Source organism: Pelophylax lessonae (genome assembly GCF_965119305.1).
Source record: "Pelophylax lessonae genome assembly, chromosome: 1".
Classification (NCBI taxonomy): domain Eukaryota; kingdom Metazoa; phylum Chordata; class Amphibia; order Anura; family Ranidae; genus Pelophylax; species Pelophylax lessonae.
The window spans coordinates 876,529,567-876,557,468 of record NC_138768.1 but is presented as its reverse complement, the minus strand read 5'-3'; the positions used below and the strand labels follow the sequence as shown (position 1 = coordinate 876,557,468).

The following is a 27,902-nucleotide window of genomic DNA, read 5'->3' as shown; positions in this document are numbered from 1 at the left end:
CTAATATTTTTAATTAAAGTTGAATTTTACATACTACACTATGGAGACCCCTATTTTATTTTATATGGGCTGAGATTTACCTGCAATAGAATGAAGCTCTTCATCAAACGATTGATTTCCATAAAAACGCAATATCATTTGCCCTAAGGTGAGTGGCCACTGCACATAGCGTTGGAACTCGGTTGTGGGGAAAGAGCGATTCTAGGACAATATCCCCCGGACATTATCCCCCCCGGACAATATCCCCCGGGAAACATCCCCCCTGGACATAATCGCCTCTGGACAACATCCCCCCGGACAATATCCTCCCTGGACAATATCCCCCCTCTAACCCTATGTCCAGGGGGATGTTTTCCGAGGGGGGGTATTGCCCAGGGGATGTTGTCCCGGGGGGGGATGTTGTCCAGGGGGGATTATGTCCAGGGGGATGTTTTCCGGGGGGGATATTGCCAGGGGGATATTGTCCTGATACCGAAAGAGCACCTTTGTCACTATTTTTTGGATCACAGCATTAACGGATTAATAGACTTTTTTTGCTGGCTATTTTCCCCATTGCACATTGCATTTGGATACGTTTTTTTTTTTTTTTTTCCGGAATATTTTACATCTATATTAATTCTTTTTGGGATTCTTGGAATCATCATTTTTTTTCGCATGGTGTGCAATATTTTTTTATTTATAGTTTTTTTTTTTTTTTTTGCACATTCACTTTTTATATTGTTCTATATTCAAAAAATGATTTCCATATGCATTTATATGCGTTGAAGCACGAGTGCATTTATATACATATTGTCATATCATTGCATTATCAGTTAGGGGTGCTTCCATATTCAGCACAAATGACATCTATGCACTGAGGTGCTTCATGCCAGTGTCTGTGACTGTGTTATGCGGATGCGGGTTGGCGGGTGTCCATCTGGATGAGGTGATTCGGGGCTTCAAGCTATCAGCAGCCATGTTCTCTATACCAAATATGAAGCAATTTTTGGTCTTTCATGACCCCCATGTGATATTGCATATTCAGCTTTTGAAAAACCGGAGCTGGTTCTGGAATTTCTCCTTTTTTTTCCAAGCCTTTTTATTAACTCGCACCATTACATACAGTATGTGATTATTTCTGGACTGTCACACCTGTTGAGTTGATTCCACAGCATTGTGGACTTCTCCCATTATGTGATGGATAGATTTTTCACAGAATTTTTCATCTACACTTTTAGATTCCAGGCAGTTTTTTCCGGTGACATGCTCTTTGGAATGAATGAGGGCCCATATGTTTGCTTTGTATGTGTCTATGTTGTCTTTTTGGTGTATTTATTAGTGTTTGGGTATTATCCTGTTTTTACGTGCATAAACTTTTTCTATTAAAAGACTTGTGATTTGCGCTGCGGACGAACCCCGGGTGATTTTATCCACATCTTTTGGACGTGCCCGGAGCTTTCCGCCTACTGGTCCCGGATATTTGAGGTGTCATCCGCTATACTACAAATCACAATTGACCCCTCTCCCAAGCTTGGCCTCTTGGGATTGCTGGATGACCTGGTGCCCAGGGTGGCTGACCGAACCCTTCTGGGTCTCCTGTTCTTTTATGCTAGAATGAACATTACTCTCCACTGGCGCCAGCGGGCTCCCCCCACACTTCTGCAATGGAGGGACCTGGTGGACTCTGTCATACCCTTGTATCGGGATACCTATTGTCACAGAGGCTGCCCAAAAAAGCACGACCAGGTTTGGGCGAGGTGGCTGGCGGACTCTTCGGGTGACTTGCATGCATGATTGCCTTCCCACGGTTGTCCCCAGACTACTACCCCAACCACCTGGGGTGTGGTGCCATATAAGAGGTTGTTGACCATATGCTTTCTGTTTAGGCTGATTGTGCTCGGACTCTTGCCCCTGCGTGGGCGGCAGTGTATTGGTTGATTTTACATGTTACCTTGTATACTGAGTCTATTGCACCATTTCTGTTGTTGTGTTGTTTTTCCTGTTCTTGTTTTTTCTATACCAATAAAAAGATTAATAAAAAAAAAAAAAAAAAAAAGACTTGTGATTTGCAATTTATATCTTGGTGGGTCCTCCTTTACAACTTCTTCCCTCTTGTGCCCCATCCTGGGCCACTTTTTGGGTTTTTCTTTTTCTTTGTTCATAGTGTTCCAGTTGTCGTCCTATTGAGGATGAATAGGTAATTTTGCAGTTCCAATACTGTCATTATTTAGATATTAAGGCCACTGTGTGTTTACACATATTTTTGGTTTATACACTGTGTGACAGCTGATTGGAGGAAAGACACACACCCCCAACTCCACATAGGCAAAGAAAGTGCTGTGAATGGACCAGCTCTCTGCTAATCTAGTTATGGCAACCACCCCGACACAATATTTATCCTGGTTTTATTTCAGTTGAACTTGTCAGAAGGTATCATACTGATAACAGAAGAACGGAGCAGGAGAACGCTACGGGGAATTAGGGCTTTGGAGAGAGATAAGAAAACACTGCAGCTATACTGTTTGTGCCCAGGTCAAATTTCATGAATCAGGTTTACATCCAATTTAACCCCTTCCATACAGAGCAGTTACACCCCCTTCCTACCCAGACCAATTTTCAGCTTTCAGCGCTCTCACACTTTGAATGATAATTACTCAGTCACGCAACGCTGTACCCAATCAAATCTTTTTTTATATTTTTTTTCACACAAATAGATCTTTCTTTTGGTACTATTTAATCACCACTGGGTTTTTTTTTTTTTTTTTTGCAATATAACTGAAAAAATAGGGAAAATTTTGAAAAAAACACATTTTGTTTTAGTTTCTATTATAAAATTTTGCAAATAAGTATTTTTTTTTCATAAATTTGGGCCAAAATTTATACTACTACATATCTTTGGTAAAAATAACCCAAATTAGTGGTTATTTAGTCTGTGTGAAAGTTATAGAGTCTACAAGCTATGGTGCCAATCATTGAAAATTGATCACACCTGATGTACTGACGGCCCACCAGCATTACTCATCCAGCATTACCCGCCAGCATTACCCACCAGCAGTACCAGCCAGCATTACCCACCAGAATTACCCACTCAGCATTAACCACCAGCAGTACCAGCCAGCATTACCCACTCAGCATTAACCACCAGCAGTACCAGCCAGCATTACCCACCAGCAGTACCAGCCAGCATTACCCACCAGCAGTACCCACCAGCATTACCCACCAGCATTAACCGCCAGCAGTACCCACCAGAAGTACCAGCCAGCATTACCCACCAGCTTTACCCACCAGCATTACCTGCCAGCATTACCTGGCAGCAGTAACCACCAGCATTAACCACCAGCAGTAGCCACCAGCAGTACCAGCCAGCATAACCCACCAGCAGTACCCACCAGCATTACCTGCCAGCATTACCCACCAGCAGTACCCGCCAGCATTACCCGCCAGCATTACCCACCAGCAGTACCCACCAGCATTACCCACCAGCAAAACACCTCTGCTCCTGGTTGCACTTAGTCTGCTTGTCTTCAGCAAACTGTTTGTGGGCTTTCTTGTGCATCATATTTAGAAGAGGCTTCTTTCTGTGACGACAGCCATGCAGACCAATTTGATGCAGTGTGCGGCGTATGGTCTGAGCTCTGACAGGCTGACCCCCCCCCCCCACCCCTTCAACCTCTGCAGCAATGCTGGCAGCACTCATACGTCTATTTCCCAAAGACCTCCTCTGGATATGACGCTGAGCACGTGCACTGGATTTCTTTGGTCAACCATGGCGAGGCCTGTTCTGAGTGGAACCTGTCTTGTTTAACCACTGTATGGTCTTGGCCACCATGCTGCAGCTCAGTTTCAGGGTCTTGGCAATCTTCTTATAGCCAAAGCCATCTTTATGTAGAGCAACAATTCTTTTTTTTTTTTTCAGATCCTCAGAGAGTTCTTTGCCATGAGGTGCCATGTTGACCTTCCAGTGACCAGTATGAGAGAGTGAGAGCGATAACACCAAATCTAACACACCTGCTCCCCATTCACACCTGAGACCTTGTAACACTAACGAGTCACATGACACCGGGGAGGGAAAATGGCTAACTGGGCCCAATTTGGACATTTTCACTTAGGGGTGTACTCACTTTTGTTGCCAGCGTTTTAGACATTAATGGCTGTGTGTTGAGTTATTTTGAGGGGACAGCAAATTTACACTGTTATACAAGCTGTACACTCACTACTTTACATTGTAGCAAAGTGTAATTTCTTCAGTGTTGTCATATGAAAAGATATAATAAAATATTTACAAAAATGTGAGGGGTGTACTCACTTTCGTGAGATACTGTAAGTTTTATTTTTTCACAGATCGTTAAATGTTTGGAGGGTATATGTTTATATATATATATAGTGATTTTTTATATATATATCACAATATAGAGATAGATGACGCTGTACTATTTTGACACTGATCTTACTGAAAGTGAGGTGAAGACACTTGTGGAGTATTGGCAGCAATCAATTCACAACTTTATAATTAAAATTTTATATATACATTTTTTTTATTGAATTGCGCTGATTAAGATATTTATTTTATATAATCCCAGTACACCTACCTCAATATGAGACCGTATATATATATACGCAGGGTGGTATTGAGGGTATTGATGCATGTATGGACGAGCCTTACGTGACGTTTTTCTTTCTTGTATTTTTGTAATGTTACCATTGTACATATAATATTTCTGTGCACCGCCCCCTAGGGGTATTAAATGATAGAAGTGCCTTCTGTGTACACGGCTAAGAATTCATACTCATAACTTAAAAACTTTGTAACTACCAACATTTTATTCTACAGGTTCTTTGCTTTTACAACAGCGTAAGTATTCTTCAAAATTTGCATTTGGAATGGAAAAAAAAACTCCCTGAGTAAAAGTCTGATTCATAGTTGTGTGGATTGAATGCGTCGATGATGAAATAGTTAAGAAATCAGTCCTGCCCTGTACTTGCTTTTCTAGTTGTGTTTTTCCTAATAACTTCCTGTTTCTTCTCAGTCTGTTGCCAAGCACGGAACGGAAAGGTAAGGTTTATCTCCTCTCTCTCAGTACATGCGAGCATTATTATACGTATGATAAAATAGGGGACTTGTTCTATAAATGGTGGGAGGGGCATGTTCTAGAAGTACATACCTCCTAGCTTTTGAACTTCAGAATGGGGGACACTTGAGGGAGGAAGGGATTTGCAGCACACGCACACAATGTGGGTGTGGCCCAACTCTTAACAGTGGGAGGGGCATGAGGAGTGTGGTTAAACAAAACCCAGACAGCGGTCAGCTGGATGGAGAACAGGGGTTATCAGGGCAGAAGACAGGGGTTCTGGGTGGAGAACAGGGGTTATCAGGGCAGAAGACAGGGGAGGGGTCTGGATGGAGAACAGGGGTTATCAGGGCAGAAGACAGGGGTCAGCTGGGTGGAGAACAGGGGTTATCAGGGCAGAAGACAGGGTTCTGGGTGGAGAACAGGGGTTATCAGGGCAGAAGACAGGGTTCTGGGTGGAGAACAGGGGTTATCAGGGCAGAAGACAGGGGAGGGGTCTGGGTGGAGAACAGGGGTTATCAGGGCAGAAGACAGGGGAGGGGTCTGGGTGGAGAACAGGGGTTATCAGGGCAGAAGACAGGGGCTAGCTGGGTGGATAACAGGGGTTATCAGGGCAGAAGACAGGGGTCAGCTGGGTGGAGAACAGGGGTTATCAGAGCAGAAGACAGGGGAGGGGTCTGGATGGAGAACAGGGGTTATCAGGGCAGAAGACAGGGGTCAGCTGGATGGAGAACAGGGGTTATCAGGGCAGAAGACAGGGGTCAGCTGGGTGGAGAACAGGGGTTATCAGAGCAGAAGACAGGGGAGGGGTCTGGATGGAGAACAGGGGTTATCAGGGCAGAAGACAGGGGTCAGCTGGGTGGAGAACAGGGGTTATCAGAGCAGAAGACAGCGGTCAGCAGGGTGGAGGACAGGAATCAGCATAGCAGAGGAAAAGGGTCTGCAGGACAGTGTACGGAGATCAGGGTGGCAGAGAAGAGGGGTCACAAGGGCAGAGGGCAAGGGTCATCATGACAGAGGCTAAGGGGTCAGTAAGGCATGGTAAAAGAGTCAGCAGGATGGAACACAGGGATCAGTAGGACAGAAGTCAGAAGGGCAGGGTACAATGGTCAGAAGGACGGAAGGTGGGTCAGTAGGGCAGGGTACATGGGTCAGCAAGACAGAAGACAGGGGGTCAGTAGGGCAGGTTACAGGGGTCAGCAGAAGGAAGGACAGTAGTCAGCAGGACAGGGTACAGGGAGTCAAATCCCCCCATTCCTCCATTTAACCAAATCCCCCACCCCCTTCTAGCACAAATCCCCCCTCCCCCATTCCTTCTCCTAGCAAAAATCCCCCCCCCCCAATATATCCCCCCTCTACCCTTTTACCCCCAATCTTTCCTCCTTTAATCTGTACACTCCCCAACAACTGCCTCTCTTCCCCTGGTCACATGGGACCCCCCATCCTGGTATCTTTCGGCTGACAGCAGGTAGCTCCAGTGATCAGTGGGCGGGGCTCATGGACAAGGAGGAGAGAGAGAAGAGGGCGATGGACCTGGCCCATCATGTGTGCCCGAGGGGTCCTGTCTGGAACTGCACAGGTGTCTGAGGGGCATGTCTGCAGCCGCTTTTGTGCATCAGAGTGTCCGGGGGCCAATAGCCCCTCGCCACAGTCCACCACTGCCATGACTCCTCTCTGCCTCACCCTCCTGTTTGTGTGCAGGAAAGCATCACAACCAAGGAAAAGGAGGCCGGTTCAGCCGCTGTGAGCTGTCTATGTGTGAAGCAGCTGGCACCTCTCACCACCGGCTGCCTATCACATTTACACAGCTATGTTTGCGGCGTGCGGGACACCAGACACCCTGCACAAGTTTCAGGGCAGGTGTTGCTGGTTAGCAGGTGTTGCTGGTCCCCAGCTATTCCATGCTTGTGGGCTAGCCACTGGAGCCAAGTGCTGGAACTTGTTCCAGCACTTGGCTCCACTGTGGGACAAAGCCTTCATTCATCAGGACTTGCATCATGTCCCAGGACAGTCCCGGCAAATCTGGGATGGTTGGGAGGTATGTAAATAGGAGGGAACGTGTTCTATAAAAAGATGAGGTTTAAACATCATGATGAATTTCTCTTGATAGGTGTGGATCAGGTTGCTGTCTTGGTGACTTGCAAGGGTCTGCAGTACTCTAGAGAGGCATGCTGACTTCATGTCAAGAGGTGGCTACATAACTGGTTGGAGGTAGGCCCAGGCTCCAGCTGTAATCACTGGACTTCACTCCCAGAAGAGGTGCTGTAAAGGGTTACGAATCAGTGAGTTTGCACAGGTTAAAATGTAGCTAAACCTAAGAACAAAAAATGCCACCCGCTACCTGTCTGGCCCATGTACATAAACAGCTGGAGGGGAGCAGCGCCGATGCAGGTGGATGTACCGGTACATGTCCCCATATCAGAGGTGTGTGCATGGCTCTCATTACTGGGTACAGGACCAGCCTCCTGTCCCAGTGTCACCAGTGCTCACAGTAACACCACCATGTATCATACCAGCGTCCTGATCACTGCCATTCCCCATACCAGCATCCTGATCACTGCCATTCCTCATACCAATGCTCTGATCTCCGCCATACCTCATACCAGCACCCTGATCATCACCACATCTCATACCAGCATCCTGATCACTGCCATCCCCCATACCAGCGCCCTAATCACTATACCTCATACCAGCATCCTGATCACTGCCATCCCCCATACCAGCACCCTAATCACTATACCTCATACCAGCATCCTGATCACTGCCATCCCCCATAACAGCACCCTAATCACTATTATACCTCATACCAGCGCCCTGATCACCGCCATTTCCCATACCAGCATCCTAATCATTGCTATACCTCATACCAGCGCCCTGATCACCGCCATTTCCCATACCAGCGCCCTGATCACTGCTGTACCTCATACCAGCATCCTGATCACCACCGTACCTCCTACCAGCGCCCTGATCATCACCACATCTCATACCAGCATCCTGATCACTGGCATCCCCCATACCAGCACCCTAATCACTGCTATACCCCATACCAGCACCCTGATCACTGCTGTACCTCATACCCACGTCCTGATCACTGCCATACCCCATACCAGCGCCCTGATCACTGCTGTACCTCATACCAGCACCCTGATCACTGCCATACCCCATACCAACTTCCTGATCACTGCCATTCCCCATACCAATGTTTTGATCTCTGCCATACCTCATACCAGCACCCTGATCACTGTTGTACCTCATACCAGCATCCTGATCACCACCGTACCTCCTACCAGCGCCCTGATCACCGCCATACCTCATACCAGCATCTCGATTACTGCCATACCCCATACTTGCGCCCTGATCACTGCCATACCTCATACCAGTGTCCTGATCACTGCTGTACCTCATACCCATGTCCTGATCACTGCCATACCCCATAACAGTGCCCTGATCACTGCTGTACCTCATACCAGCACCCTGACCACTGCCATACCCCATACCAGCGCCCTGATCACTGCCATTCCCCATACCAATGTTCTGATCTCCGCCATACCTCATACCAGCACCCTGATTACTGCCATACCTTATACCAGTGCCCTGATCATCACCATATCTCATACCAGCATCCTGATCACTGCCATCCCCCATACCAGCACCCTAATCACTGCTATATCTCATACCAGCATCCTGATCACCACCGTACCTCCTACCAGCTCCCTGATACCCGCCGTACCTCATACCAGTGCCCTGATCTCCGCCATACCTCATACCAGCACCCTGATCATCACCACATCTCATACCAGCATCCTGATCACTGCCATCCCCCATACCAGCACCCTAATCACTGCTATACCTCATACCAGCATCCTGATCACCACCGTACCTCCTACCAGCTCCCTGATACCCGCCGTACCTCATACCAGTGCCCTGATCTCCGCCATACCTCATACCAGCACCCTGATCATCACCACATCTCATACCAGCATCCTGATCACTGCCATACCTCATACCAGCGCCCTGATCATCACCACATCTCATACCAGCATCCTAATCGCTGCCATCTCCCATACCAGCACCCTGATCACTGCTATACCTCATACCAGCGCACTGATCACTGCCATTTCCCATACCAGCACCCTAATCATTGCTATACCTCATACCAGCGCCCTGATCACCGCCATTTCCCATACCAGCGCCCTGATCACTGCTGTACCTCATACCAGCATCCTGATCACCACCGTACCTCCTACCAGCGCCCTGATCATCACCACATCTCATACCAGCATCCTGATCACTGGCATCCCCCATACCAGCACCCTAATCACTGCTATACCTCATACCAGCGCCCTGATCACCATCATTTTCCATACCAGCGCCCTGATCACTGCTGTACCTCATACCAGCATCCTGATCATCACCGTACCTCATACCAGTGCCCTGATCCCCGCCATACCTCATAACAGCATCCTGATTACTGCCATACCCCATACTAGCACCCTGATCACTGCCATACCTCATACCAGCGCCCTGATCACTGCTGTACCTCATACCAGCACCCTGATCACTGCCATACCCCATACCAACTTCCTGATCACTGCCATTCCCCATACCAATGTTCTGATCTCTGCCATACCTCATACCAGCACCCTAATCACTGCTATACCTCATACCATCACCCTGATCACTGTTGTACCTCATACCAGCATCCTGATCACCACCGTACCTCCTACCAGCGCCCTGATCACCGCCATACCTCATACCAGCATCCCGATTACTGCCATACCCCATACTTGCGCCCTGATCACTGCCATACCTCATACCAGTGTCCTGATCACTGCTGTACCTCATACCGATGTCCTGATGACTGCCATACCCCATAACAGTGCCCTGATCACTGCTGTACCTCATACCAGCACCCTGATCACTGCCATACCCCATACCAGCGCCCTGATCACTGCCATACCTCATACCAGCGCCCTGATCACTGCCATTCCCCATACCAATGTTCTGATCTCTGCCATACCTCAAACCAACACCCTGATGCCATACCTCATACCAGCACCCTGATCACTGCCATACCTTATACCAGTGCCCTGATCATCACCATATCTCATACCAGCATCCTGATCACTGCCATCCCCCATACCAGCGCCCTGATCACTGTCATACCCTATACCAGCTTCCTGATCACTGCCATTCCCCATACCAATGTTCTGATCTCCGCCATACCTCATACCAGCATCCTGATCACTGCCATCCCCCATACCAGCACCCTAATCTCTGCTATACCTCATACCAGCGCCCTGATCACCGCCATTTCCCATACCAGCGCCCTGACCACCGCCATTTCCCATACCAGCGCCCTGATCACTGCTGTACCTCATACCAATGTCCTGATCTCTGCCATACCTCATACCAGCACCCTAATCACTGCTATACCTCATACCAGCGCTCTGATCACCGCCGTACCTCTATTTGGGTTATGTTTACCAAAGAAACATAGCAGAATACATTTTGGCCTACATTTATGAAGAAAGATTATTTATTTTATAACAGAAATGAGAAAAAACATAAAAAAAAAGATTCAGCATTTTTCCTTTATATAGCAAAAAGAAAAATACAATAGTGGTGTCAAACCACTTCAATACACTTTTACCCCCTTCCTGCCCAAGTAAATTTTCAGTTTTCATCGCTGTCACAATTTGAACGACAATTACACAGTCATGTAACCATTGTACACTTCTTTTGTCATTATTTTTTTAGATAGATAGAGCTTTATTCTGGTGGTATTTAATCACCACTGATTTTATTTTATTTTATTTTTTTCTGTTTACACCAGAATACAGTGCGATATAAGCATTCATATAACATGTAATGGTGGGGCATAGGAACAACACAAACGGGATCCAAGGGAATGCAATGGAGATGTCCGGTAAAGAAAGCTCAGTTTTTTGATTAAAAAAAGGGGGGACAACTACGTACATACCACCCTGGGTCTAGAGTCAGGCAGGGGCACCATCAGGATTGAGGACTGGATGGCTGATTGCCAAATACCACTGTGTGCTGGGAGAGGGATATCCTTTCCGGAACCAGCCGGTACGAGGATAAACCGTCACTGCGCTTCTCTGACGCGATGGCCGAAAGTAAGTCACTTGCCTTGCAGGAACCAAGCCAACTTGATAAAGCGAATGCGCGCGAAACGCGTAGTCACAGCGTTTCATCCGCCATGGTTCCTGCAAAGCAAGTGACTTACTTCCGGCCATCGCATCAGAGCAGCTCAGTGACGGTTTATTCTCGCGCCGGCTGGTTCCGGCAAGGATTCCCCTCGCGGGCACACACATTATACCAGTGATGCAGGACTTACAGACTTATGACATCACGTCTGGAGTTTATATATGGTATAGTGGAACATATCTGATTTCCCTGGTCTATGAAGGATACGATTCATTTGGATTGATATCTAAAGCGTGTATGGCCGTTCCATTAGGTTGGAGGCCTTAGCTTCTGGTAAGCTGCCACTTTGATTCATATCACGGGTGTATTCCTGTCTCCTCCTTGGGAATCAAGCCTTCCATCTCTGACATCACCTTTCCGAGTCCTTTTGTTTGGAGTCACGATTATTAATTTATGGACTTTTCTGTTTACTTTATCACTTAGTGTTATTCGTTTAATACTTCATTGGTTTGGTTATTCCACACTTGTATGGGTTATACCATATTTTGATAGCGCTGCACTATTTTTTGCTTTAGAAGGATTCCCCTCTCCCAGCACACAGTGGCATTTGGCAATCAGCCATCCAGTCCTCAATCCTGACGGTGCCCCTGCCTGACTCTAGACCCAGGGTGGTATGTACATAGTTGTCCCCCATTTTTTAATCAATAAACTGAGCTTTCTTTATCGGACATCTCCATTGCATTCCCTTGGATCCCGTTTGTGTTGTTCCTACGCACCGCCATTACATGTTATATCTTGAAAAGAAAAAGGGGTGGAACACCTACCCCATAGGTCTGCACTTGGAAAAAAATAATATCTTTAACCACTTGCCGACCGCTCACTGTGCCTCTACTGCGGCACAGTGGCTCGTTATCGTCCAGCGACGTAGACCTACGTCCATAGGCGTGCGCAGCCTATTGCATTAGGGTGTGCACCCCAAAGCTCAAACACACATGCGTGTGTATATATAAATATATATATATATATATATATATACACACACACACACATAAACACTTGTCAAAAGTATTGGGACACTAAAAGGTTTTTGCACTTAAGTTAAATTGTATGGCAAATATCTGTAGAGGGGTTCCACCATCACTGCTAAGTTTTGAAAAAGATGTATGCCTTATTTTCCTTTTGATGTGTATTACAGGTGAAATTACATGTGAGGCACTGATATGGACTGATAGGCAGCACTAATAGGCGCTTGTTCTCAGCACTGACTGGCACTGATGAGGCTGCACTGATGGGTACTGATAGGTGGCACTGATAGGCAGCACTTATTGGCAGCACTGATGGGCACTAATAGGCATCACTGATAGGCGGCATTGGTGGGCACTGATTGGTGGCACTGATAGGAAGCACTGATAGGCACTGTTAGATGTGTCTGATGGGCACTGATGAGGCGGCACTGGTGGGCACTGATAGGTGGCACTGATGAGGCGGCACTGCTGGGCACTGATAGGCACTATTAGGTGACACTGATGGGCACTGATGAAGTGGCACTGGTGGGCACTGATAGGTGGCACTTGTGGGCACTGATAGGTGGCACTACTGGGCACTGATAGGTGGCACTACTGGGCACCACTTATGGACACTAACAGGGGAGAGGGGGAGTTTCACATTCAGCAGACAGTGAGACTTGCAAGAGCTGCTCAGTGTGTGTGCAGTGGCGTACCCGGGGCGGATCCTATATCTGGCACCCCCCCCCCCCAACTTTAAAATGTAAGCACCCACAAAAATTTGTAATGTTTTCAGGAATATTTATTGCACAAAATTCACAGCCCCCCCCCCCCCCCCAATCACAGTGCCCCTTGCAGTCTGCCCCCTGTCTCTCTAATCACAGTTCCCCCTTTTGCACTCTCTGCCTCCCCTGCACAGTCCTACCTTCAGCATAAATAGATAGCTAATATTATTAGCAATGTGTTTACAGGAGATGGTCAGAGACTACAGACATGATAAAGGAGATGGTCAGAGACTGCAAACGTGATACAGGAGATGGTCAGAGACTACAGACATGATAAAGGAGATGGTCAGAGACTGCAGACAGGATACAGTAGATGGTCAGAGACTGCAGACATGATACAGGAGATGGTCAGAGACTACAGACATGATACATGAGATGGTCAGAGACTGTAGACATGGTACAGGAGATGGTCAGAGACTGCAGACGTGATACATGAGATGGTCAGAGACTGTAGACATGATACAGGAGATGGTCAGAGACTGCAGACATGATACAGGAGATGGTCAGAGACTGTAGACATGGTACAGGAGATGGTCAGAGACTGCAGATGTGATACAGGAGATGGTCAGAGACTGCAGACATGATACAGGAGATGGTCAGAGACTGCAGACGTGATACATGAGATGGTCAGAGACTGTAGACATGATACAGGAGATGGTCAGAGACTGCAGACATGATACAGGAGATGGTCAGAGACTGCAGACGTGATACATGAGATGGTCAGAGACTGTAGACATGATACAGGAGATGGTCAGAGACTGCAGACATGATACAGGAGATGGTCAGAGACTGCAGACATGATACAGGAGATGGTCAGAGACTGTAGACATGGTACAGGAGATGGTCAGAGACTGCAGATGTGATACAGGAGATGGTCAGAGACTGCAGACATGATACAGGAGATGGTCAGAGACTGCAGACGTGATACATGAGATGGTCAGAGACTGTAGACATGATACAGGAGATGGTCAGAGACTGCAGACATGGTACAGGAGATGGTCAGAGACTGCAGACGTGATACATGAGATGGTCAGAGACTGTAGACATGATACAGGAGATGGTCAGAGACTGCAGACATGATACAGGAGATGGTCAGAGACTGAGGACATGATAGAAGATAGAAGAGCACTAGGGGGGCCGGAGAGCACAGGGCAAGCAGAGAGCACTGGAGGAGCTGAAGGGCACGGTGGGGGGGGGGCCTGGAGAGAATAAAGAGGGGATTTGGAAAGCATTGTAGGGGGGTTGGAAGGCGCGGGGGGGGGAGCACTGGGGGGGGGGGCGAGCACGGAAAACCAGGAGGGTGGAGAGCACTGGGAGGGACAGCGAGCACTTGGGGGGCGGGCAGGGAAAACCAGGGGGGTGGAGAGCACTTGGGGGGCGGCAGGGAAAACCAGGGGGGTGGAGAGCACTTGGGGGGCGGCAGGGAAAACCAGGGGGGTGGAGAGCACTTGGGGGGCGGCAGGGAAAACCAGGGGGGTGGAGAGCACTGGGTGGGGGACAGGGAGCACTTAGGGGGCGGGCAAGGAAAACCAGGGGGTGGAGAGCACTGGGGGGGACAGGGAGCACTTGGGGGGAGGGAGATGAAAAGCACTGTGGGGGGGTGCTAAAGAACAGGGGGGTCTAGTGCCTTTGGGGGGGGCTAAGAGCAGAGGGGGGGATTACGAGCACCGGGGGGCTAGCAAAAGAAGTTGTATAGGAGGGGGATGGGGCAGCTGCATATAGATGAATTGATCTTTCCCTATTCTTCCTGCAGGAGGGAGAGGAGGAGAATCAGTTATTCAGCAGCTGCAGAAAGAATAGGGAAAGATGAATCCCTCTATATGCAGCTTCCCCATCCCCCTCCTATCCAGCACACACACTTGAGCAATGGGAACGCACTCACCTTCTTCCCGCCGAAGCTCCGCCCCCTTCTTCCCGCCGAGGCTCCGCCCCTCCCCGCGAGGCTCCGCCCCCTTCTTCCCATCCCGGCTCCGCCCCCCGCTAGCAGTACGGACTGAAGGAGCTGCCACTGCAGCTGCCTTCACCCTGCGATGTGGGATCTCAGAGAACGCCGGCTGACACCCCACATTGGTACCCCACTGTGTGTATGACACTGTCATGTAATGTAGCTGCTTTCAGGGAGAAAGCCCAGCTGTAAAAAAAAGCGGTGATGTCGGGGGTGGGCGGGATCAAGCAGCTGTCAAACACCAGCCAATGATTGGGCTGCTTAAGAAAGGGGCGGAGCCACATAAACGAAGCGGCCGCCCAGACCCCATCCTATTGGCTGGTGTTTGATAGCTGTTCGGTCCCGCCCACCCCCGACATCACCCCTGAGTTTTGACAGCTCGTCTTTCTCCCTGCAAGCATTAACATTACCTAACAGTGTCACACACACTGAGCGGCTCTGACAAGCCTCACTATCTGCTGGAGCCAACAGCACAGCCGCCTCTCCACCAAGTATCTCACTACCCTCAGTGGCAGAGATGGAGAAGCCGGCCCAACACTAACAGACACAGGGTGATTAGGGTGTGCCCAGGCACACCCGGCACACCCCGTGCGCACGCCTATGCCTACGTCGCTGGACTCCTCCCCCTGTAGGTGCCGCTCGCGCGCCGCCAGAGGCGCGCTCCCGCTGTTTTCATTCACAGCGGGAGTCGGGCCAGGGGAGGAGCGGCGGCGATCGCCGCCGCTCTTCCCCGATCGTCGGGGAATCTAGTTTGGAGATCCGCCCGCCTGTGTAAACAGAGCGGGCGGATCTCCTAAGGGACAGGGAGTGACAGATTGCAGGGTTCAGCATTGCTGAACATCCGATCTGTCCCTGACTCACTCAGTCACCTCCCCCCCCACACGTCATTAAGCACCAGGCATACATTAACCCCCTCCCTCTCCAATAAAATTAACCCCTTCCCTGCCAGTGTCATTTTTACAGTAACAGTGCATATATATAGCACTGATTACTGCAGTAATGTCACTGGTACCCCCAAAAGTGTCAAAAATGTTAGTAAAGGGTCCGATCTGTCCGCCGCAATGTCGCAGTTCCGCAAAAAAAATCACAGATCGCCGCCATTACTCGTTAAACAAAAAAACACCAAAAATGACAGAAATCTTTCCCTTAGTTAGTAAACGCAATAACTTTTGCGCAAACCAATCAAAATACGCTTATTGTGATTTTTTTTTACCAAACATAGGTAGCAGAAAACAAATTGGCCAAAAATTTTAAAAAAATTTGATTTTTACATATTTTTTGGGAGGAATTTCATATAAAAAAATGTTAAAAATATTGTTAATTTTTCAAAATAAACGCTGTTTTTTTGTTTATAGCGCAAAAAGTAAAAATCGCACAGGTGATCAAATACCACCAAAAGAAAGCTCTGTTTGTGGGAAAAAAAGGACATAAATTTCGTTTGGGTACAGCGTCGCACGACCGCGCAATTGTCAGTTAAAGTCGCACAGTGCCGAATTGCAAAAAGTAGCCTGGACGTTAGACAGCAAAATCCTCCGGTGGTAAAGTGGTTAAGTTTCAAATATCAAAATGGTGGTGGGATGTGAGCTGGGGTTCAGTGGATGGTGGGAAGGTGTTTCTATACAAGAACAGTTGTGCCTTAATTGTGTAGCACCCTCCGAAGTAGGTGATATGTAAAGTTATAGTGGGGCCTTGCCTGCTTATCAGCAGGGCCATATGATTCAGCTAGGGCCCAGTGATGGCAAACCTTGGCACCCCAGATGTTTTGGAACTACATTACCCATGATGCTCAGCTACACTGCAGAGTGAATGAGCATCATTGGAAATATAGTTCCAAAACATCTGGGGTGCCAAGGTTCGCCATAAGTGAGCTAGGCTGACATGTGCTCCCAGGTGTGCCTGTTGAGTTGGGGAGTCTCCCCACTGTATCCCAATGAGGGCTCTCATTGGGCAGTGGAGGAAACCTGGCCAATAGCACACCAGGGCTTGTATCCATCCTGGAAGGGCAGATTCTGCCGCACAGCATTCTGGGAGGGGGTATAAGTCTGTGGGGCACGCATGTCAGATTGTCTTTGGTGGGAAGCAGAGTCCCAGGAGGGAGGTGACGGCTGTCTCTCCTCCTGTCAGGAAGAATCAGGTGTCCCAGGCGGCTTGCCTGAGGGGATACCGGGCTGAGCTGCAGAGAAGGATCCAGGGTGCTGAGGACCAGCGGAGCTGTTGGGGAAGAGTTTCAGGAAAGCATTCGTGAGTACTGCAAACTACCCCTGGGGTCTGCCTAGGAGAGGGGGACCACTCCGGAGAAGGTCAGAGGGATCCAGGAGCTAGCTAGCCGGTGTGGAAGTGTAGCAAAAGGGGTGCCAGTGTATGCCCTGAAGAGTAAAGGGGGTGCCAGTGTATGCCCTGAAGAGTAAAGGGGCGCCAGCGGTTGGGCTCTGAAGTGTTAAAGTGTTGAGAGTTGCAGCAGTAACTACAAGTGGCTACCTCAGTCAGGGAGGACCAGAGGAAGCAGTGCAAAGGACTTTTGAGCTAACAGAAGTGTCAGACGCCAGTTTCAGTTCAGTAACAGCAAGTCAGTGTTCACAAGAGCCAGTAAGCGTTGGTCGGCATTCAGCCGGCGCCAAGTCAGCGCTAGAAGGCATTTTTTCTCGAGTGTCCCATTTTTTTAACTAGATGAACCAGAGGAGTATCCCACTCATTCCCTTCTCCCATCCCCAATATCAAATAAACCAAAAAAACCAAAGATGCCAGACTGGTCATTGTCTCAGTTCTCACACTTGGGCAACAAGCTTAACCACTTGCCGACCGCCGCAAGTACATATACTGCAGCGGTCAGCCCCGTGCAGGCAAATTGACGTATGGGTACGTCACTTGCCTGCGAGCCAATAGGGGGCAAGCACGCGCCGCCGGTCACTCGCGATCGTCCGTTACAGAGGGAGAAAGGCAGGCGGCTAATGTAAACAAAGCCGCCTGTCATTCTCCCTTGTGTAAGTGCAGAGATCATACGGTCCTGCTATGTAGGATCATATATCTCTGTAGTTACACAACAAGCCACGCCCCCTTAACAGTTAGAAGCACGCCCCTAGGGACACACTTAACCTTGACAAACAGTCAAGGCTGCATGCAAAGGTTTGTGGGATATGGTACCGGTACGGTCCTGTTGGAACCACAACTGAGGTGGTACTGTTTAAGTGAGCCGTACCGTTCAGTTCCATGTAGTGGAAAAGCGTCGCCGTACCGTACTGAACCGTTCCAACACCGTACCACGCGGTACCATGCAGTGGAAAAGCACAAAAGCGAACCGAACCGTTTGGTTTCTTGCAGTGGAAAAGCGCCATTATATCAGGCACCCCAGGCGCTGTATATTACTGCAGCCCATTGGGTGCCGCTGTATATTACTGCAGCGCATTGGGTGGCGCTGTATATTACTGCAGCCTATTGGGTGGCGCTGTATATTACTGCAGCGCATTGGGTGGCGCTGTATATTACTGCAGCGCATTGGGTGGTGCTGTATATTACTGCAGCCCAATGCACCAAACCACACTGCTGTGTGGAAACATGAACCATCATGTAATCTTTATGAAAATTGATATAATTATAAAATGTAAGTAGCACCCTCCCAGGTAGGTGCTAGGCAAAGCATATGTGTGACCCTGTTCTGCTTATTAGGAGGGTCTGATCTGTTAGTTAGCCTGTCACATGTTTCCAGGTGTGACCTGTTGAGTCTGGGGAGTCTCCCCACTGTATCCAATGAGGGACCATGTTGGACAGTGGAGGAAAACTAGCCAATAGCACACCAGGGTTTATGACTGTCCCAGTGGGCGAGCATGGCTGCAATGGATCCTGGGATTGGGAATAAATCCTGAGGGGGCATGTGACAGGGTGTCTTTTGGCGGGAGCAAAGTCCCAGGAGGAGGTGGATGGCTGTCTCTCCTCCTGCAGATTGAGGAAGGTGATCCAGGCAGTTGGCCTAGGGACCAGGGGTTGAGTTGTGCACAGAAGGATCCAGGGTGCTGACCAAGTGGAGCTGCTGGGCAGAATACTTCTGGAAAAACAGTATTGTGAGTACTCAAGAATCTGCCCAGGGGTCTGCCTAAGAGAGGGGACCACTCCAGAGAGGTCAAGAGGATCCAGAAGTCAGCTACACAGAGTGATGAAGTAAAGGGGGTGCCAAGTTGTTAAGCCCTGAAGATTAGGGTGTAAAGGGGGTGCCAGGTAGGGCCCTGAGGTTGCTCAGCAGTGCAGTCTACAATAAAGGACAGCTACCTCAGGAAAGGAGTGCCTTAGGAAGCTAAAAGACTCTTTCACAGACAAAGGCAAAGTAAAGTAAGCGGCCGAGCCGTGACTAGCTCAAGCAGCGTTAACCAGCGTCAGTCAGCGTTAACCAGCGTCAGTCAGCGTTAACCAGCGTCAATTAGCATTTTTCTATGTCGTCCAAACCAATTGTGCATAGTTCAGTTCAGTTTGGCTGAAGTATCCCACTCATCCCTTCTCCTATCCAAGTTCCTAAAAAAAAACATAAAAACCAAAGAAACTAGACTGGTCCTTGTCTAAGGTAAAATCACTTGGAAACATGTCTGAATGTTCTACTGTTGCTAATGGTAACCCAGGGGAACCCTCACACAGCAGCTCCCATGGGAGTAGTGCTACATGTATATAAAATGTATAATGTAGTAATAGTATATATGCTGGGAAATGAAAGTTGAGTACATATAAAGTATTATATTGTCACCGTGTTTAGGTGTCTGTTGTGATGACCTGATATCTGCTGTACACAAGTGAAAGGATGAATCGGCACCAGAAAAGAGACGTCACCCATGGTAAATAAATATACGTTTTTCTCCATCTTTTTATTTATTACTTTTGTGATCTAAGTACATATTGCAACATTTCATTTTTTTATGCCAGCCCCAGGATAATCAATAAATTATAACATGTAGTACTAGAATTTTTTTTTTTTATTAAAGTTTTTTTATTAGATGATGAAGTAAAATGGAACTTTTAACGTGACACACCTTTCCCAGTGGAATGCAAGTTGTTGGAGGATGAGTAGTTTTCTTAAAGCGGAGTTCCGGCCTATTTTGCAACTTTAGTGATTCCTGGAGTGCTCGCTATGCTGATCAACAGTTGGTCATTTTCAGTTTTTTTCGGGGGTCCCTTACATTATTTTCAGGGCATTTTTGATTGTACTTCCTCCTTCTCCCCCCTCTGTGGCCACGGCCACCGACATCACTTCCCCCTTTGCATTGCATCCTGGGAGCTGTTTGTCATCACTCCCAGGAGGCTGGAGTCATCACTCCCAGGAGGCTGGAGTCATCACCCCCAGGAGGCTGGAATCATCACTCCCAGGAGGCTGGAGTCATCACTCCCAGGAGGCTGGAGTCATCACTCCCAGGAGGCTGGAGTCATCCTCCCAGGAGGCTGGAGTCATCGCTCCCAGGAGGCTGGAATCATCGCTCCCAGGAGGCTGGAATCATCACTCCCAGGAGGCTGGAATCATCACTCCCAGGAGGCTGGAGTCATCACTCCCAGGAGGCTGGAGTCATCACTCCCAGGAGGCTGGAGTCATCACTCCCAGGAGGCTGGAATCATCACTCCCAGGAGGCTGGAGTCATCCTCCCAGGAGGCTGGAGTCATCGCTCCCAGGAGGCTGGAATCATCGCTCCCAGGAGGCTGGAATCATCTCTCCCAGGAGGCTGGAATCATCACTCCCAGGAGCCTGGAGTCATCACTCCCAGGAGGCTGGAGTCATCCTCCCAGGAGGCTGGAGTCATCGCTCCCAGGAGGCTGGAATCATCTCTCCCAGGAGGCTGGAATCATCTCTCCCAGGAGGCTGGAATCATCACTCCCAGGAGGCTGGAGTCATCACTCCCAGGAGGCTGGAATCATCACTCCCAGGAGGCTGGAGTCATCACTCCCAGGAGGCTGGAATCATCACTCCCAGGAGGCTGGAGTCATCACTCCCAGGAGGCTGGAGTCATCACTCCCAGGAGGCTGGAATCATCACTCCCAGGAGGCTGGAGTCATCACTCCCAGGAGGCTGGAGTCATCACTCCCAGGAGGCTGGAATCATCACTCCCAGGAGGCTGGAGTCATCACTCCCAGGAGGCTGGAATCATCACTCCCAGGAGGCTGGAGTCATCACTCCCAGGAGGCTGGAATCATCACTCCCAGGAGGCTGGAGTCATCACTCCCAGGAGGCTGGAATCATCTCTCCCAGGAGGCTGGAATCATCACTCCCAGGAGGCTGGAGTCATCACTCCCAGGAGGCTGGAATCATCACTCCCAGGAGGCTGGAGTCATCACTCCCAGGAGGCTGGAATCATCACTCCCAGGAGGCTGGAGTCATCACTCCCAGGAGGCTGGAGTCATCACTCCCAGGAGGCTGGAATCATCACTCCCAGGAGGCTGGAGTCATCACTCCCAGGAGGCTGGAGTCATCACTCCCAGGAGGCTGGAATCATCACTCCCAGGAGGCTGGAGTCATCACTCCCAGGAGGCTGGAATCATCACTCCCAGGAGGCTGGAGTCATCACTCCCAGGAGGCTGGAATCATCACTCCCAGGAGGCTGGAGTCATCACTCCCAGGAGGCTGGAGTCATCACTCCCAGGAGGCTGGAGTCATCACTCCGAGGAGGCTGGAATCATCACTCCCAGGAGGCTGGAGTCATCACTCCCAGGAGGCTGGAGTCATCACTCCCAGGAGGCTGGAGTCATCACTCCCAGGAGGCTGGAATCATCACTCCCAGGAGGCTGGAGTCATCACTCCCAGGAGGCTGGAATCATCACTCCCAGGAGGCTGGAGTCATCACTCCCAGGAGGCTGGAGTCATCACTCCCAGGAGGCTGGAGTCATCACTCCGAGGAGGCTGGAATCATCACTCCCAGGAGGCTGGAGTCATCACTCCCAGGAGGCTGGAGTCATCACTCCCAGGAGGCTGGAATCATCACTCCCAGGAGGCTGGAGTCATCACTCCCAGGAGGCTGGAATCATCACTCCCAGGAGGCTGGAGTCATCACTCCCAGGAGGCTGGAATCATCACTCCCAGGAGGCTGGAGTCATCACTCCCAGGAGGCTGGAGTCATCACTCCCAGGAGGCTGGAGTCATCACTCCCAGGAGGCTGGAATCATCACTCCCAGGAGGCTGGAGTCATCACTCCCAGGAGGCTGGAGTCATCACTCCCAGGAGGCTGGAATCATCACTCCCAGGTGGCTGGAATCAGGAAGAACTCTCAGAACACTCCCTGGAATCAGGAAGAAGGACACAGGAGATTACACTGCGGCTTCAGATGCCCACATCCAAGATGGCCGCTCTCAGACAGTATTTTTAAAAGTAAGATTTTGACTAAAATCCAATACTGTACACCTTGTAAGTATGAAAATAGCGTTCTGTAAAGGGCGATGGATTAGTATTATAGGGGTATTTTTAGTTAAAGAAGGTATTTGAGGCCGGAACTCCGCTTTAAAGTAGAGCTTGCAATTTTTGCCACCAGATGCACCATTGGTTGCATGGACAGGAGACAGATTTCTATTGAGTGTTTACAACGCTCTTTATGAATTCCTGTCAGTCGTCTGTCAGTCGTCTGGTAACTGGGAAGGACTCAGGGTGGGGCACACCACTTGAGCTGAAGATAACTTCCAGTCTTCTTTATTGTGACAGTATGGTCACCATGGTCTCCTTCTCACTGGCCTGATGCTCCAACTTCTTGAAACCAGAAGTGCCTAAGGGCAGTAATTCCAGATACAGTGCCTTGAAAAAGTATTCACACCCCTTGACATTTTCCACATTTTTTCATGTTACCATGACATACAAAGACATTCACAACTCTGCTACATCACCAAAATTGTCTCCAAATATCACCCAAACCGTCCTCTCCGCTCCTCTCAGGACCTCCTACTCTCAAGCTCCCTTGTCTCCTCCTCTCATGCTCGTCTCCAGGATTTCTCCATGGCGTTTCCCATCCTCTGGAACGCTCTACCTCAACCTGTACGGCTATCTCCTACTCTAGCTGCTTTCAGGCGATCCCTGAAAACTCATCTCTTTGGGGAAGCCTATCACACCGCCAACTAATCTTCCATCAGCTCATTCCCTACTCTTACAACCTCTTGTAACACCTGCCCCACCCCATTAGATTGTAAGCTCTTCTGAGCAGGGCCCTCTTAATCCTCTTGTATTTTATTGTATTGTAACTGTATTGTCTCCCTTTTATATTGTAAAGCGCTGCGTAAACTGCTGGCGCTATATAAATCCTGAATAATAATAATAATAATAATATTGTTACAACCAAAAGCTTAAATGTATTTTATTGGGATTTTATGTGATAGACCAACACATAGCGGCACAGAATTGTGAAGTGGAAGGAAAATGATAAATGGTTTTCAACATTTTTTACAAATAAATATGTGAAAAGTGTGGCGTGCATTTGTATTCACCCCCCTTTACTCTGATACCCCTAACTAAAATCTAGTGGAATCAATGGCCTTCAGAAGTTTCCTTATTAGTAAATAGAGTCCACTTGTGTGTAATTTAATCAAAGTATAAATACAGCTGTTCTGTGAAGCCCTCAGAGGTTTGTTAGAGAACCTTAGTGAACACATCTTCAGCCAGGCAAGGTCACATTTGACAATGGAACTAATCTTCTGGCTGCCCTGAGTGATGCAGAGGAAGCAGTTAAAGTATCAAGTCATCCCTCCAGCTGGAAGTAACCATCCTGTAAGCTCTTCTTAGCTTTTGTGAGCATAGCAATCTGTTGGCACAGGGCTGGCTGGGGAAGCGAGTCTTTCTAGCTGAGTGATACTATCATGTGCCTGGGCAGAGGCCAAAGAGACAAGAAGACTTTTTCTTGCAGCTCTGGTCTGAACACCCCTGGAGGTAGTGACAGGGAGTGAAGGGCATAAAGTGGCATGGGTACTAAGAGTCTAGTCTGCTAGTGCCTGGCTGCTCCCAAAGGTGATCAGCAGGGGAGAACTGCAGGGGAATTCTAGGGTGAATGGTAGGATTTGGGTCAAACATGGGAAGTCAGTAAGACAGCAGAGTGGTAAGAAGCCAAGCAAAGGTCATACACAGGTGATCGGTAGGGATGATCGAACGGTTCGGGTCGACCATCGGTTCGGCCCGAACATTGGGTGTTCGAGGTTCGGCCGAATTTAGAACTTTTTGCCCAAAAAGTTCGGAATTCGGCAACCAGAACCGCCCAAAATGCAATGGTTCAGGAAATGGGCTTTAAAAGCCAGTGATTGGACCAGAACCATTAGCAAAACAAATTGAGGGGGCAGGAGAATGCTAGGAATGTGATTGGAGTGACTAGGGGGTCCCTAGACCAATCATTAGTGAATACGCATCCCAGTATATAAGATCGCCCCCGCCATATTCCTAGCATTGTTATACTGGACATGGAAGAGAATGGAAGCAGTTCTGTTAATTTAACTTTAAAAGTGTCATTTAGCATTTATTAGTGTGAGGAAAGGGATATCTAGTGTAGTTAGAGTGCTCCTTTACACTTAAGTTAGCTTCAAAAATTTAGTTTCTGTAGGGAAAGTGTTAAGTGTCAGGGGACCGTAGTGTAGTGTAGGGTTAACTGGCAGTGACTGCTATGGAAGGGTGACCAAACCCTTCCATAGCAGGGTGACCGCTATAGAGAAATGATAATTTCTCTGAATTGCTTCGGCACACCCATATGGCTTCTCACCAGCCAAGCATTTTTTATGCTGCAGGGGCTGCCACTGCCAGTGCTTTTTTGAGGACATGTTTGATGTCAGACATGACATCTGAACATGTGTATAGGGGGTATATATACACATATATGTCTGTATATATACCCCTAGACATATATAGGTGTGATAGTAGCAGAAATATATTTCTGCTACTATCACACCTATATATGTCTAGGTGTGTATATAAATATATGTACGTGTGTATATATACTACTATACACAGTTCAGATGTTTTGCCTGCCTCAAAAGAACCCAAAAAAATGCCAAAAAAACGCTAGCGTCAAAAAAAAAAATGCCCAGGTGTGTTTTTGCTGGCATTTTTTGGGGGTTTTGGAGGCAGGCAAAACATCTGAACTTGTGTATAGTGGTATATATACACACATAATTATATGTATATAGACACCTAGCCATATATAGGTGTGATAGTAGCAGAAATATATGCTTGCGCTAATGAAATCATTTACAGTAATATATTTCTGCTACTATCACACCTATATATGGCTAGGTGTCTATATACATATAATTATGTGTGTATATATACCACTATACACAAGTTCAGATGTTTTGCCTGCCTCAAAAGAACCCCAAAAAATGCCAAAAAAATGCTAGCGTCAAAAAAAAAATGCCCAGGTGTGTTTTTGCTGGCATTTTTTGGGGGTTTTTGGAGGCAGGCAAAACATCAGAACTTGTGCACAGTACCACTATACACAAGTTCAGATGTTTTTCCTGACTGCAAAGAACCCAAAAAAATGCCTGCTATTAAACCGGCAAGGTGTTACAGCAGCGAAGCCATACTCCTGTGCTGAAAGTTTTCTAATACAAACAATCTTTTTTTTTATGGTTCTGGACATGCTACAGAGCTGAAACTTAGACCCCCCAGATACGAAATCCAAAGTAAAAATCAAAAAATCTCTTTTTTTTTTTTTTTTAATTTTTCAATAATTGGCTTTTTTTTTTATCAAAAATGACAATTTTTTAAGAACTTTTTTTTGTGTGATTTTGTGTCTGGGGGGGGGGGTCTAAAAGGTGTACCTGTGAAGTTTCAGCTCTGTAGCATGTCCAGAACCAGAAAAAAAAGATCATATAGGTGTAAAAGGAGGGTCCCACATCCCTGTTCTACTGAAAAATTATCTTTTTTTTTTTTCATGGTTCTGGACACGCTACAGAGCTGAAACTTCACTTGTACACCTTTTAAATTAAAAAATCTCTCTCTTTTTTTTTTTTTCAATAATTGGCTTTTTTATCAAAAATGACAATTTTTAAGAACTTTTTTTGTGTGATTAATAGTTAATGGGGCATGACCCAGAACCCTAGGCACTTTTTAGGGGCATTTATTGGGTTTTAGGGCTTAAAAATGGTGTTTTTTGATTACCGAAGTTCGGGTCCCATTGATTTCAATGGGGTTCTGAAATCCGGGCCGAACTTTCGGGAAGTTCGGATGTTCTGGCCGAACCGAACTTTTCAAAAGTTCGATCATCCCTAGTGATCGGTAGAAATAAAGTCCTTAAAAAAGCTGAAGTCAAAACCAGTATCAGAAAGAGAGGTATCCAATGGCAGTAACAAGAAAACGGGATATGCGCAGGATCATGATACACAAAGAACGAGCTTCATAAACTGAAGATCAATTTACTATCCTTTAGACTTAAGAGCCTGGGTCGGCAACCCATCAATCGCGAGCTACCTGTGACGCCGTCGAGAGGTGACGAGTAGCTCGCGAACACATTCCAGTGTTGCTGACCCAGTCATCTACTGAGAGCTCCAGAGCAGTGCAGGCGCACGCTCACCCTATCCTAGCCAGCAGAGGCATCCCCCACCCCTTGCATAAGGAAGCCTCCGGAATAGCTCAGGCAGGTTCGGGCTCTTAAGAACATGCCCAAGCTCTTCCCCCTCCACATTCATCTCCACCTGCCCTCCTCCCCGATCCAAGGAGCTTATGTTGATTCCAGGTGGGAAGGCAACATAAGATTCCCACCAGGGATCAGAGCCAGGACATGTGGGTTTGCCACTGCACCTTCCCTCTGCCACTCTGCATTTAAAAACAATGTCTGTGCCCTTCTAACACCCCAACCCTCCTGACCCCCACGCCATGCCCTCCTGAATCCCCAGTGTCTTGCCCTCCTGACCCCTGGAACCATTACCTCCTAACCCCCAGCATCATGCCCTCCTGACCTACAGTGCTATGCCCTCCTGAAACCCCAGCGCCATGCCCTCCTAAACCCCCAGTGCCTTGCCCCTCTAAACCCCCAGTGCTATGTGCTCCTGAACCCCCAGCACTATGCCCTCCTGACTCCCAGGGCCATGCCCTTCTGACACCCCAGCCCTCCTGAATCCCCAATACCATACCCTCCTATCCCCCCAGTTCCATGCCCTCTTGACACTCCAGTCATCCTAACCCCCCAATACCATGCCCTCCTGACCCCCCTGCGTCGTATCCTTCTGATTCCCCAGTACCATGCCCCCTGACCCCCCTGTACCTTGCCCTCCTGACCCTAGCCCTACAAACTACTGACCTCTGTACGCTGCCCTACAAATTACTGACCTCTATACACTGACCTACATCCTACTGACCTCTGTACGCTGCCCTACAAATTACTGACCTCTGTACACTGCCCTACAAATTACTGAACTCTGTATACTGCCCTACAAATTACTGAATTCTGTATACTGCCCTACAAATTACTGACCTCTGTACACTGCCCTACAAATTACTGACCTCTGTATACTGCCCTACAAATTACTGACCTCTGTACACTCCCCTACATACTACTAACCTCTGTACACTCCCCTACATACTACTAACCTCTGTACACTCCCCTACATACTACTAACCTCTGTACACTCCCCTACATACTACTGACCTCTGTACACTCCCCTACATACTATTAACCTTTGTACACTGCCCTACAAATTACTGACCTCTGTATACTGCCCTACAAATTACTGACCTCTGTACACTCCCCTACATACTACTAACCTCTGTACACTCCCCTACATACTACTAACCTCTGTACACTCCCCTACAAATTACTGACCTCTGTACACTCCCCTACATACTACTAACCTCTGTACACTGCCCTACAAATTACTGACCTCTGTACACTGCCCTACAAATTACTGACCTCTGTATACTGCCCTACAAATTACTGACCTATGTACACTGCCCTACAAATTACTGACCTCTGTACGCTGCCCTACAAATTACTGACCTCTGTACACTGCCCTACAAATTACTGAACTCTGT

General features: G+C 48.2%; 1 protein-coding gene across 5 annotated transcripts in view; it reads left to right on the top strand.

The window, feature by feature from the left end:
- The first annotated feature begins 5,011 nt into the window (after positions 1–5,011).
- Positions 5,012–27,902, top strand: part of LOC309567674 (NACHT, LRR and PYD domains-containing protein 3-like) — a 97,313-nt gene continuing 74,422 nt past the window's right edge. For 4 of the 5 annotated variants that reach the window (XM_082273110.1, XM_082273109.1, XM_082273107.1 and 1 more), the window contains exons 1-2: positions 5,012–5,032; positions 19,689–19,767. In XM_082273110.1, the coding sequence (XP_082129236.1) occupies positions 19,734–19,767 (34 nt within the window). In that variant the 5' untranslated portion in view covers positions 5,012–5,032; positions 19,689–19,733. Of the gene's footprint in view, positions 5,033–19,688; positions 19,768–27,902 lie in introns of those variants that run through there. The other variant, XM_082273108.1, reaches the window with a different exon arrangement.